This window comes from Tursiops truncatus, chromosome 7, assembly GCF_011762595.2.
Source record: "Tursiops truncatus isolate mTurTru1 chromosome 7, mTurTru1.mat.Y, whole genome shotgun sequence".
NCBI classification, from domain to species: domain Eukaryota; kingdom Metazoa; phylum Chordata; class Mammalia; order Artiodactyla; family Delphinidae; genus Tursiops; species Tursiops truncatus.
The window spans coordinates 8802232-8816003 of record NC_047040.1 but is presented as its reverse complement, the minus strand read 5'-3'; the positions used below and the strand labels follow the sequence as shown (position 1 = coordinate 8816003).

Here is a 13772-nt window from a genome sequence, read left to right as displayed (position 1 = left end):
ACAGAACCCTGTGAATAGTTCTGCTTGATGGTGGACCAGGCCCCTTTCAAGGCACCGTCTCCACTCCTGGGAGAAAGCAGTGTGGGCTGGAGAGTTCACTCTCAGTGGTGCCTTTGCTATCATTTGAGCACTGTTGGAAGGTCATGAGTTATTCTGTGAAGGGATTCACTTCTATTACTTGTAAGGACTGAAGTAAGGAGACTGAAGCTTCATGTTCAACCCTTAAACTAAGTTTGTATGTGGTTCCAAATCTTCGTGTGGATTTCAGGTTGTTCTTTATTGTCTCTAAACTTAGTGATTCATGAGATCTAGGTTAGTCATCCATATTTTTTTTTAGCTGTGTGTGTGTGCACATGCACGTGTGTGTAACATTAAATAGCTTTCTTACTTATAGATCATGATCAAAGTTTGCTGGTTTTATTGGCTCTGACTTTGGAGATGAGTAAGATTAGTAAATTGGCAGCCTTACTTTTCTGTGTCATTCAGCCTTCCATGGAAATGTTTTATGAATAGTACTTTTTATGTATTAAGGATAGATTGTTTTATATTATTCATTGATTTCTTTACACTTAGTTTTTTTTTTTTTTTTTTTTTGCGGTACGCAAGCATGTGGGGTCTTCCTGGACCGGGGCACGAACCCGTGTCCCCTGCATCGGCAGGCAGACTCCCAATCACTGTGCCACCAGGGAAGCCCTACACTTAGTTTTATGTTTATCAAATTATACATGTGAAATTGAAGGACGCAAATAGTTACAAAAAGAGCTTGTAAGAAAAAATACCAGTTGCCCACTCTCTTCCTGCTCCCCAGAGGTACTCCCTCTTTTGATCAATTGTTTTGGGATCTTTCTCCCCATCTTTAATGAACATGCTTATATGACACATCCATGATTTCACCATATTATAACATTTGCCTCAATAGCTGCTTTTGTTTTCTTTATTAAAGTCAGGAACACGATAAATACTTAGTAGCTCTGTGCATATTAATCTAACATGTTTATTAAAACTTTTATTTCTTAACGCATTTCTCAGCCTTTTAGCAATCAATGTTCTAGGCACATGTATTGGCTACCTACTTGGTCATCACTTAGCAGCCATTCATGAATTTTAAACTTTTCTATGTTTTCAATTAATTATTTAAAAAGTTGGAACGCTGAGTGGCATACATTAGCATAAGCTTAATGCAAAGCAAACTTAGACATAAGAAATTCTAATGCAGAAGTTTTAAGGGGTATTATTTCCTTGTTTTTGACCCCCCAAATCTGTCTTAGTTGTGTTGATCAAGAATTGGTGGATTTGAGGACGTAAATGAAAGAAATAAAAGGATTTGTTTAATTATTGCACTCAGGCTTTAAAGTAAGAACTATATGATATAGTTTTTATTTATACTTTTTTTTTTTTGCGGTACGCGGGCCTCTCTCTGTTGTGGCCTCTCCCGTTGCGGAGCACAGGCTCCGGACACGCAGGCTCAGCGGCCGTGGCTCACGGGCCCAGCGACTCCGCGGCATGTGGGATCCTCCTGGACCGGGGCACGAACCCGTGTCCCCTGCATCGGCAGGCGGACTCTCAACCACTGCGCCACCAGGGAAGCCCAAAGTATAGTTTTATTAGTTTATATGTTCTGTAGAATCTTGACTGCCCAGTGTATTAATTAAGAGGAATGATTGTGTCATGCTTCCCCTTTCCCTCAACAAAAGCATTTTATATATGTATTCTCTTCTGCAGCTGTACTCTTTTTGCTGTGGACCAATATTTGGTGTGTGGTAGGACTTTTTTTTTTTTTGGTAGGACTTTTTAAAACCCCCTTTGCCCTGGGAAGTCACTTCTTCCGCTGTTGAGTCAGAGCTGAAAATATCTCTGTTGCATGGCACCCTAACATTTCCTGCAAAATTCCATTAAACATTCCCACCTTTTACCCAGCATTGACTTATAGATCACTGCTATTATTTGTGGAGTACAAACAGGGAAGATTATGGTTTCATAGGACTTATCGTGAGTGTGAATCCACTCTGTTCATAGAGAAGCAGGCTGCATTGCCCCCTACCCTTCTTCAAAAAAAATAAAATAATTTTAAATAAATAAAAAGAAAAAAGTAATGGAAAAGAATGATCCAGAATTTGGGTCCCATCTTGCCAGGTAATCAGAGAGAAAAATGTAACAGCCACCTGTAGTTGATCCAAACTTCTTGTCATAGAAAAAATATTTGGAAGTAAATTTAGAACCTGTGTTTGAGGACATTTCCCTTTGGTTAATGAAGATGTGGTTTTAATGTGATCAAAAGAGGATTTATAAGCTGACAGAAGGTGAACTATATAGGTGATATTTGAGTATAGAGATTGGTCAAAACATCATATCAAAGCATGTCAAGAAATAACATACTTGTTCATGATTTAGTTGTAAGCTTCTTGTTAGCATTCATTTGCACGTTCTTTTCCCCTAAATGTTTATTTGTAAACAGATATGCAGTTCACTGTATCTCATACTTTAGAGAAAAAGCATTCCAATACTTTCTTCCAGTGAAGTCTTAGGCATAGGTCAAAGGAAGTGTTATGATGCTGTTCAACAGAGATATTTTATGTTGATGGGGGAAAAAAACCAAAGTAGGGTTGAGGTATCTGAGACCCACCTCTCCCCACTTTGGCAGAGGTGGGCAGTGGGTGCCAGGGATGGTGAAATATAGGAGTTTGGAACTCACAGTTTGAAAATCACTCATCTAAGTGATCTATAAGGTTCTTCGGAAAAGTGTTGTCTTTTGGTATCTTATATGAGATTGTTTAATGCCTGTGAGTGTAAATTATTTTAGTTTATTTAGTGAAAGAAATTGTAACTTCTGACATGTTCCAAAGTTACTTTCATTGCTTATCTTGTTAACTTTGTTTTTTCATGGTGACCTTTTGGAATAGTTGATGTCCTCCTTTTGCATGATGTAATATTGTGGTTTATGTGGTTGAAATGTTGTTTTCTGCTACCTGCAAAATTTTAAGAACTTCCAGAAGTTCATTGTCCCCAGAATTTGTGCAGTGAGTTCCTTCATGGGATATAGTCATATCCAGGCAGAAAAAGTACACGTTGAAACCGTCACTTAAAGAATTTGAGGATCTGATGGGAGATATGTCCAAGGCTCTGTCCAAGGTTCTCTCCAGCCCTGAGACCATAGGATTGACTGAAGAGGAGGAAGGGTGTACCCACAGGATGCTGAGGAAGCAGCATCAGCATGAACACTGGAAAAGGCGCATCTGGAGAGACCTAGAGAGTGGGTCTGTTGCTAGTGCTTTTTGGCTAAGCTCCTTGCCTAACTTTTTACCTCAGTTTCCTCAACTGTGAAACAGAGATATCTATTAATTGGAGGTATAGTGTGGTGATTAAGGACGCTTTGGATCAAGACAGACCTGAGCTGGTTTTACCCCTTAGTACCTTGAGGCAGTTTCTTAATGTTATTCAACTCATTCAATGTTACCTGTAAATGGGAGTAGAATTAATGTCCTCGGGGAATTGTTTGAAAAGATCCCATAGATGATGGATTCAATTGCTTAATAGGGAGCCTGGCGGTGCTAGTTACCCTCCATCATTAGCACCATCATGTTCCTCCTCAAATGGGTGGTTAGGAGAGCAGGGGATTAAAAAGGTATTTTGAAAAGTACAAAGTGTTCTGTAATTTTATTATCATTTCTTATATATTTGTGGGTTTCCTAGTACTGATTTTGAAAGCGATATAAAGTAACTTTCTCAAACACTGTTTTTCTTCTCAGATTAGGGTTTAGAAAGTATGTCTTCTGTCCACCTCACTTTTTCTCACTTGTACCATGTGCTGTGTCCCCAGGTGAAGCAGGCAGAGCGCAGTGAGGCGCCGGTCGCTGCCGCCATGCCGTTCCCATTTGGAAAATCTCACAAATCTCCTGCAGACATCGTGAAGAACCTGAAGGAGAGCATGGCCGTGCTGGAAAAGCAAGACATCTCTGACAAAAAAGCGGAAAAGGTGTGTATTTGGCTTTATTTTATATTTTTAATCTTTTGATTAGGAGCAAATGTAAGACAAGTTATGAGGTGATTTCTAAAAATCAGTAAATCTCAATTTGGGTTTATTTGGGGTTTTTAAAATTTAGTCCTAAAGTGGCATTTGCTGGTGCTTAAACACCACGTGTTTTCTCCTGTACTGCCATCTAACAAATACATTTTTGACTTTTTTCTCAGTTTTTCATTTGAGGTTTTCAATTCTATTTAAATTTCGGGGTTTTTTTTTCATTGTTGATGTAGTTTATCTCATTTCTGAAATCAGTGTTTCCACGGGTAGTCCTCTTAGGGAGATAACCTCTCCTGATTTTCTTTTTGTGTTCTCTGTATCCATGACAAGTATCTTCTTCTACCCAGTCACCACAGGCCAAAACCTGACTTTCATACCAATCTGTCCCCCCCCCCAAAAATAATCATCTTTCAATAAATAGTATGAACCCCTACTTCCTAAGGGGTTTATGAATTGATCCCAACTTCCATTCCTACTTCACGAAAATCCTCATGACCTTTTTTATGGACCTTAGCAGTAGCCTCTTTAGGGCTCTTTCTGAAATATCTCCCCTGCTTTAAACCTTCAGTTCAGCCTTCTCACATAGTACACGAGACCCTTTGTGACCTGGCCTGTGCTTCTCTAGGTGAATTTCAACCCCTTTCTCCCTTTTTCTGTATGCTCTAACAATCTCAGCTTGTCTCTGTTCATTGAAAGCAATTAATAGCAAACAATTAGCCATACTGTCTTTGTCTTGTTTTCACCCCTGCACCATTTTCCCCTCAGCCCCCATTCATTTTTCAGAACCACGCAATTCATTTCTTTTTCCCGTATGGCTTCCCAGAATATTCCCTCTCCCGACCTTACCCTTACACTCTAAAATGAATCTACCATTTGGCCACCTCCTTTGGAAATGGCAGGAGTGCTGCCATCTTCAACATGAATTTATTTGTGTCATATTTTTTCTTCCTTACTAGACCTTGAGCTCTTTGACCCATGTGTCATTTCTGGCCCACCTGTGCCCTCCACAGTACCTGTCTCCCATGGGCTGGATGCCTGATGATTCACTGGATGAGTGTTTTGATTGGAACAGGATTTTCCATCCTATCTTTTATTTTAGCAGGTTGTTTTTTGTTTTGAGTTGACACTTAAACTGCTTAATTTCTACCATCTTTTTAAGTCTAAGACTGTGGTTTACCTGTATTCTTATAAAGAAAGGAATTTCGCGCTCGTGGGATTAAGATTTGTAATTATAGGCTATTTAGTTGTATCTTTCTGTCACTGGAAGCAATCTACAATTAGTGAAATTTTCTATAATTCAATTTTACTTTAGATCTTCCATGGAAATTCTAGACAGTTTCTTGCGTACCTTAGTAAGAGATGTAGATAAATGTTAATAATATGATGAAACTAACTTCTTTTAAAGATGGCTGTTATGTTATTTTGGTTGAAGTATATGAAGAAAATCTGGCCTCATACAGATGCATAATTGGAAAAGAGAGGAGTATTTTAATAGCCTTTCAGATAATTTTGAATATTTTTTGATACCACAGCAAAATTCAACAGTTGATAGTTTCTTGGTTGTAATAGACTCAAACTGTATAAATGAACTTTTCGTACTCAGTACTTTGAAAAGGTCCTTTATCCATGCATGACTTTGTAACATGCACTGGTCATTTAGAAAATATTGGATCACTGAGTTACATACATCTTCCAAACGTTGACACATTATTCAGTATCAAAAATTCACATTTTAAAATATCACCACTGTGATCTCATCAGAAAAGTATAAGTTTTGGAAAGTGGTCAAACTTACTTATGTTGTATTCAAATTTCAAAATTCAAATCTGGCAACAAATACTGTTCGTTGGTTGTTTTCCTTAAGGATACAGGTTCACTTTGTTTATTTTTGAGAAAATGTCTGCCAAATATACAAGCCGGAATAATTTGTCAGTTTTTCTTTCAAGGAAAAGTGATGTTCCATAAAGAAAATAGTTTGTTCAGCTCATAGCTCAAACATTATCATACAAGTACTTTTCTTCAAGACAAGCAGTCTTCAGTAAGGGGCAGAAGGTGCTTTATGTGTACTTCCTATTTATCACACCAAGTGTTAAAAAGTTGTATGTATACTCAGGTCAAAGTTTAATAAAATGAATTTTTTTCCTGCTTTCTCATGACACTCTTAAGTGAAACAGTTTTTTGAAGCTGAGTGCGTGATGATGAAAACTACAACGATAACTACTACAGTTTGTTGTCACTGCCTTGACTTAGGCTAGAGGTCAACACCATCAGTGCAAATGGCAACGGTGGAAAAAGGCAAATTATGTGTTTACATTGATATGAAAGCAGTTTTGACCTCATGGACCCCTTGAAAGGGTCTCAGGGAACCTTTTTTGGTAACACAGAGGTTGAGAATTCTTGCTCTAAACATAAGCAAGAATAGACCTCCTGCTAAATAAAGCAAAGAAAATTAGTTAAATTTATGAAAAATAAATTTTATTTCAAAGGAAGGGGACAACTCTGAAGATTGAGGAGCAATCAATGCAAATTACTTTCCTGAAATAGATTAGAAATAGGGAGGAAAACCCTGAACTTTCTGATTTCACTGTCTTATCAAGATTCAGAAGGAAATAGCACTAATGCAAATGGTGAAGAGGGAATGAGACCTGAAAACAATGGAGAGATGAAAATACAACCTCTAAATTAAAAACCACGAAAAGCAACTTCGACATCATACTTAAGACTGAAAACTTGAATGTAGTCCCATTAAAACCAGGGTGCTTGCTATGACTTTTTATCTAGAGTTGTTCTGGAAATTCTAGGCAACGCATAAAGAAACAGTTTAGAAATAAAAAACACAGCTATTTAAAATAAAGAGGGGAAATTACAATGTTGAGATATTCATATATCTTTACAAAACACAAGAGAATCAGTGTGAAAATGAGAGTTCACTAGGGCAGCTAAATACAAAATGCATAGCTTCCCTAAATACCATCAAAACGATCTAGAAATTGTAATTTTTTTTTTAAAAAGTATTTTATTTACAGTAGCAACAACAAAAAAATAAGGTGTCTGGGAATACTTTCATCAGGAAGTATGCAGAACCTATAGGAAGAGAACTATAAAACCTTATTCAGAGGTACAAAAGAATACTTGGTCCATGTTATTGGATGGAATATAGTTAAGATGCCATTTCTTATCAAATTAATTTTTAAGCTTAAAGCAGTTCCATTCACATCACAGCAGGATCTTTTTGTACCCTGACAAAAAATGATTCTGAAGTTGTGGAAGAGTTAATAAAGTAGCTACAAAGTTGTGCTGGAATTTAAGGAATATGAATTCTACTTTGTTTTGAAGCAAAACACACATTTCACACATCCACTCACAGTCTTTCCAATCATGGTTAATGATACGCCATCCTTCTAGTTGTTCAGGCCAAAAGTCTTGAGTCATCCATGACTCCTTTCACACTTCCCAGATCCAATTCATGAGCAAATACATCCACTTTATTGCGGGGGGGAAGGGGGGTGTTAAAAAGCCAGACTCTAATGACCACTTCACCCCGTTTTCTTAGTCACTACCTGGGTCTGAGCTACCATTATCTTTGCTCCGGATTACTGTAGTATTCTTCTAACTGGTCTCCCTTGCCTTTCCACAACCATAGTGATTCTTTCAAAACATGAGTCAAATAATATTTCCCTTAGAGTAAAAGTCAGAATCCTTACAAGGGCTGAACTAAGTTCTACAGGTCAAATCCTGCCTAGGCCTGTTTTTGTAAGGCTCATGAGCTAAGAATGGTTTTTACATTTCTAAAGGGTTGGTTTAAAAAGCAAAGAAGATTACGCAACAGAGACTTTATGTGGCCTATAAAGCTTAAAATATTTCCTGTCTGGTGCTTTTACCAAAAAATAAATGCCCACCCTTGCCCTGGTCAGTCAGGCCTGTGACCTCAATGGTCCCTTCTCCTAGTATTCCCCCCACATTGGCTTGCTTTTCCTTGTGTACTTCAGTCACACTCCTGCCTTATGGCTTTTGCATTGGGCTGTCCCCTTTACCTAGAATGTTCTTTCTCCAACTCTCTGCTTGGCTAACTCCCTTATTGCCTTCAAGTCTTTGCTTAAATGTCACTTTTCACCCAACCCCCTATTTAAAATGCAGCCTAGTCCCCGGCATTCCTGTTCCCCCGGTCTTGCTCTGGTTTTCTGTGTATCACTTAACACCTTTAATATACTTAATGATTTTTTGTTGTTGTTTTTACTAGTTCTTCCCTCTGTTAGAACATAAGCTTTCCAAAGACAGCTCGATAATTATTTTTTATTTATTGAAAATGGAATACAGAGTTAACATAGTTCTGTCAAGGTAACTCTTCTAAACTCTTAATTCTACTGAATAGGATAAAACATGTATTACTGAGAATGTTGTAATAATTTGTATGTTGAGTTTATGACCAATAAGAGGGTATCCCAGCCAGATATCTTCTGAACTTTATGATGGTGACCAAGTATCACATTCCCTTGTAGTGCTACCACCCACAGAAATAGTGAGATAAATGACCCTTCTCAAGAGATCTACCCTGTTGGTCCTAGTATCTTCCATATAGTTTTGTGTTTATTAATTATCTTCCCCTGTAATTCAGGATGCTTAGTGGACACTTTTCCTGATTGGATGAATAATTATACCCAGTGGATCTGATTAGTGGATAACTCTGAGCACCTAGGCAGGGTTTTGGTGATCTGTTGCAGGATACTGTCCCCAACTTTAAACTTTTAATAACATTTATTGTCACTGATTTATCTGAGGAGAATTAAAAGGTTTAATTAGCGGAGCTTGTGAATGATAAAAATTGGAGAAGGATAGGAAACTCTATAGGTGACTAAATCAGGCACCAAAGAAGGGTCAATGAGCTGGGGGTAGTGGGGCAGGAGTTGGAGGAAGGACATGATTGTAACTGATAAAATGCAGTACAGATGAAAGTATAGCTCTGTACTAGGGTCTAAACAGATGAGATACCAAAGGAGAAAATACAACATGATTACTAAAAATATTTGATTAAACCAAAAGAAGGCAGAAAAAGAGGGAAAAATGGCTTTAAGGAACAGATGGAACAAATGGAAAACAAATAGCAAGATGATAAACTCAAATGTACCATATCAATAATCACATTAAGTATAGATGGTCTGAACACCCCAATTAAAAGGCAGAGATTGTCAGGTTGGACAAAAAAGTCCTATCTGGATGGACCTAGAGATTATCATATTAAGTGAAGTAAGTCAGACAGAGAAAGACAAATATCATATGATATCACTTACGTGAAATCTAAAAAAAAAATGATATAAATGAATTTATTTACAAACCAGAAATAGACTCACAAACATAGAAAATAAATTTATGGTTACCAAAGGGGGGGTATAGCAGGGATAAATTAGGAGTTTGGGATTAACATACACACATCACTATATATAAAACAGATAAACAACAGGAACCTACTGTATAGCACAGGGAACTGTATTCAATATCTTATAATAACCTATAATGGAAAAGAATCTGAAAAAGAATATTATATATATGTATAACTGAATCACTTTGCTGTACACCTGAAACTAACACAACTTTGTAAATGAACTATATTTTGATTTTAAAAAATGGTTAAAAAAAAGAGAAAAAATCCTAACTATATGTGCCTACAAGAAATGTACTTAAAGTGACAATGACACAATTAGGTTACAAGTAAAAGGATGGAGAAAGATATACCATGTTAACACTTGTCAAAAGAAAACTGGAGGGGCTCTATTAATATCAGACAAAAATAGATTTCAGAGCAAAGAATATTATCCAGGATAGTTATTTCATGATAAAATAGGGGTCAGTTAATCCAAGGGACATAACAATCTTAAATGTTTATGCACCTAATAACAGCTTTAAAATAAAGCAAAAACTGATAAAACAAGAAGATGAAACCATCAAATCCACAATTATAATTGGAGATTTCAGTACCCCAATCTCAGTGACTGATAGAAGTAGGCAGAAAATCAGCTAGTAAAAGGCTAAATGTATGTGACATGTACCTGTGATCACAGTGGAATTAAATTAGACATCAATAACAGAAAGAGCCTTGGAAATATTCCAAAATATTTGGAAACTAAATATCATACTTACAAATAATTCATGGATCAAAGTTATTTGAGTGGAATAAAAACATAGCAGAGCTAGTGAGATGTTGCTGAAGCATTACTCAGAAATTTTATAGCACTAAATGCATATGATAGAAAAGAAGAAAGGTCTCAGCTTCTACCTTAAGAAAGTAGAAAAAGGAGAGCAAATTATAAAGTAAGGAGAAAGGATATAAATAAAGATCAAAGCAGAAATTAGTTAAATAAAAGCCAGAGCAAAAAATAAAACCAAAACTGGTTCTATCAGAAGTTGAATAAAATTGATAAAATCTAGCTAAGACTCATCAGGAGATAAAAACAATTACCAATATCTGGAATAAGAGAGCTGACATCACTACAGATTCTACAGGTATTAAAAGGGTAATAAGGAAATATTATGAACAACTACTTGCCAATAAATTTAACAACTTAGATGAAATAGGCAAATTCCTTGAAAGACACAAATGGCTCAAACTCACTCAAGAAAAAAATAGATAACCTTAATAGCCCTGTATCTATTAAAGTAATTCAAAATTTAGTTAATCTTCCCACAAAGAAAAATCTAGGCACAGATGGCTTCACTAGAGATTTCTACCAAACATTTAAGGGAAATATAACACAATTTCTACACAAACTTTTCCAGAAAATTTATGAGGAATAGTTCTTAACTCATTCTATGAGTCCACGATTATCCTGATACCCAAATCAAAGACATTACAAGAAAACGACAGACTAATATCCCTCATGAACATAGACGCAAAAATTCTAAACCAAATTTTAGCATTCCTGATAAAAACTCTGCAAACTAGGATAGAAGAGAACTTCCTTGACCTAGTAAAGGGCATCTATAAAAACCCTATGGGTAGAGAATGGACTTGAGGACAGCGGGAGTGGGCAGGGTAAGCTGGGATGAAGTGAGAGAGTGGCATGGACATACATACACTACCAAATGTAAAATAGCTAGTGGGAAGTAGGTGCATAGCACAGGGAGTTCAGCTGTGGGCTTTGTGACCACCTAGAGGGATGGGATAGGGAGGGTGGGAGGGAGGCGCAAGATGGAGGTGATATGGGGATATATGTATATGTATAGCTAATTCACTTGTTATAAAGCAGAAACTAACACACCATTGTAAAGCAATTATACTCCAATAAAGATGTTAAAAAAAAATCCTACAGGTAGCATTATACGTAATGGTAAAAGGCTCATTTATCTCTAAGATCACTAATAAGACAGGGATGTCCACTTTCACCTCTTCTATTCAACTTTGTACTTGTAGATTGCAGACTATGCAGTCAGGCAAGAAAAAGAAATAAAAGGCATGGAAAGAAAGAAGTAAAAACCTGTATTGATGATATGATCACCTACTCAGAAATGAAGGAATCTACAAAAACCGTAGTTGAGTTACTGTATGAGTTTAGCAAGGTTACAGGTTATAATATTGATATACAAAGAGCAATTGTATTTCTCTGTAGTAGAAATGACAGAACCAAAGTTGAAATTTAAGAGTATCATTTGGAATAGCATCAAAAAATATGAAACAGAGATACTCTGACAAAAGAAATGAAAGACCTGCACACTAAAAACTACAAAATATTGCTAAGAGAATGAAAGACCTTAGTAAGCGAGAGATACACTTTATTCATGGGTTGGAAGACTCAATATTGTTAAAATGTCAGTTCCCTCCCAAATGATTTATAACTTCATTGTAATCCCAGTGGACTTTTTAATAGAAATTGACAAGTTGGTTCTAAAATATATATGCAAATGCAAAAGACCTAGAATAAAACAGCTTGGAACAAAAAGTTGGAGGGTTCACACCATCTGATTTCAAGAATTATAAAGCTGGAGTAATCAAAGCAGTGTGATATCAACATAAAGACATATTAGATAGACAAATAGATCAGTAGAACAGAATAGAGAATCCAGAAAGAAACCTACACATGTATGGACAATTTTTGACAAAGGTGAGAATGCAATTCAGTGGAGAAAGGACAGTGGTTTCAACAATTGGTGCTGAAACAATTTGATAGCCACGTGCAAAAAATATGTTGGACCCATGCCTCATACCATATACACAAATTGATTCAAAATGGATCACACAACTAAATGTAAAACCTAAAATTATAAAGCTTATAGAGAACAGGAGAAAAATCTTCATGACCTTGGGATAGGCAAAGAATTCTTAGATATGACACCAAAAGCATACTCAATAAAAGAAAAAAATAAGTTGGAATTCACCAACACTAAAACCTTCAACTCTTCAGAAGACACTGTTGAAAGCATGAAGACAAGTCACAGACTGAGGAAAATTTTTGCAAAGCATATATTTGATAAAAGGTTACATTGAGAATATGTGAAAAAAGAAAACAAACAATCCAGTAAAAAAAAAAAAATGGATTAAGTATACAGTTCACCAAAGCTGATACACAGATTTCAGATAAGCACTTGAAAAGATATTAATCTTAGGAAATTGCAAAGTAAAGCTATGATGAGATACCACTTCACACCTATCAGAATGGCTAAAATTGAAAATACTGGCTATATCAAATGCTGGTGGTTATGCAGAGCAACTGGAACTGCTGGTGGGAAAGTAAGATAATACAACCACTTTGGAACAAAGTTTGGCCGTTTCTTGAAAAGCTAAACTTACATCTAGCCATTTCACTCCTAGGTATTTACCCAAGAGAACAAGAAATATATGTCCATACAAAGACTTCTACATAAATGTTCATAGCAACTTTATTTGGAATATCCACAACAGGAAATTGCCCAGGTCTGTGAATAAACCTGTTGTGACACATCCATAGAATAGAATACTACTCAGCAATAAAAAGGAATGAACTATTGCTGTACACAACAATATGAATGAATCTCAAAATAATTGTGTTGAGTGAAAGAAGCCAGACTATAAATAGTACATAATGTATGATTCTGTTTATACAAAACTCTGTGAATAGCCGTAATGACAGAAAACAGATCAGCGATTGCTTTGGGGTTGGCAGGGATGTATGTGGAGGGTTAGAGTGGGGTTGGTGGTATGAGGGGATTACAGTGGAATCATGGTGGTGATGGGCATGTTCACTGTCTCGAGGGCTTCAGAGGTGTGTACAAAAGACCAAAGTTATCAAATTGTACTCTTTTAAATATGTGTGCTTTGTTGTATGTTAATTATAACTCAATGAAGAGAGTAAAAGACTATCCGTGTACCAACTGAGATATAGGTGGCTTAGAAACCACAGATGTTTGCCCTGAGAATAAATAGATCATGTAATAAAGCACCTGAAAAAGACTATTGAAAACCTAGGTTGCAATAATAGAAAAACACTAAATTCAAAATGATCATCTTCTGCTCTGTGTAGATAATAAGTCCATATTTGAGGATGTAGAGAAACCAGAGTCTATTGAGAGGGGAGTGACCAGGTTAGTACAGAAATTCAAAGTTCTGCCATGAGAAACAGTTGAATGAACTGGAGGTGTGATGTAGAGAAAGAATAAAATTTGAGCCCTAGAGCTCTTAGTAAAATGTTTTTAGGGGATCATCTAATATCAGATAAGGGAAGCTTCCAGACAGTGACAGGAGATAGAATTAAGGCCCCGTGAGTGGAGGAAAAACAGGGAGTCCAAT

At 36.5% G+C, this 13772-nt stretch overlaps 1 protein-coding gene across 6 annotated transcripts in view; it reads left to right on the top strand.

Annotated features, from left to right (window-relative positions):
• CAB39 (calcium binding protein 39) overlaps positions 1–13772 on the top strand; it is an 86825-nt gene that overhangs the window by 31988 nt on the left and 41065 nt on the right. For all 6 annotated transcript variants that reach the window (XM_073807141.1, XM_073807140.1, XM_019923503.3 and 3 more), the window contains one exon: positions 3818–3973. In XM_073807141.1, coding sequence (XP_073663242.1) covers positions 3860–3973 — 114 coding nt within the window. In that variant the 5' untranslated portion in view covers positions 3818–3859. The remainder of the gene's footprint in view (positions 1–3817; positions 3974–13772) is intronic.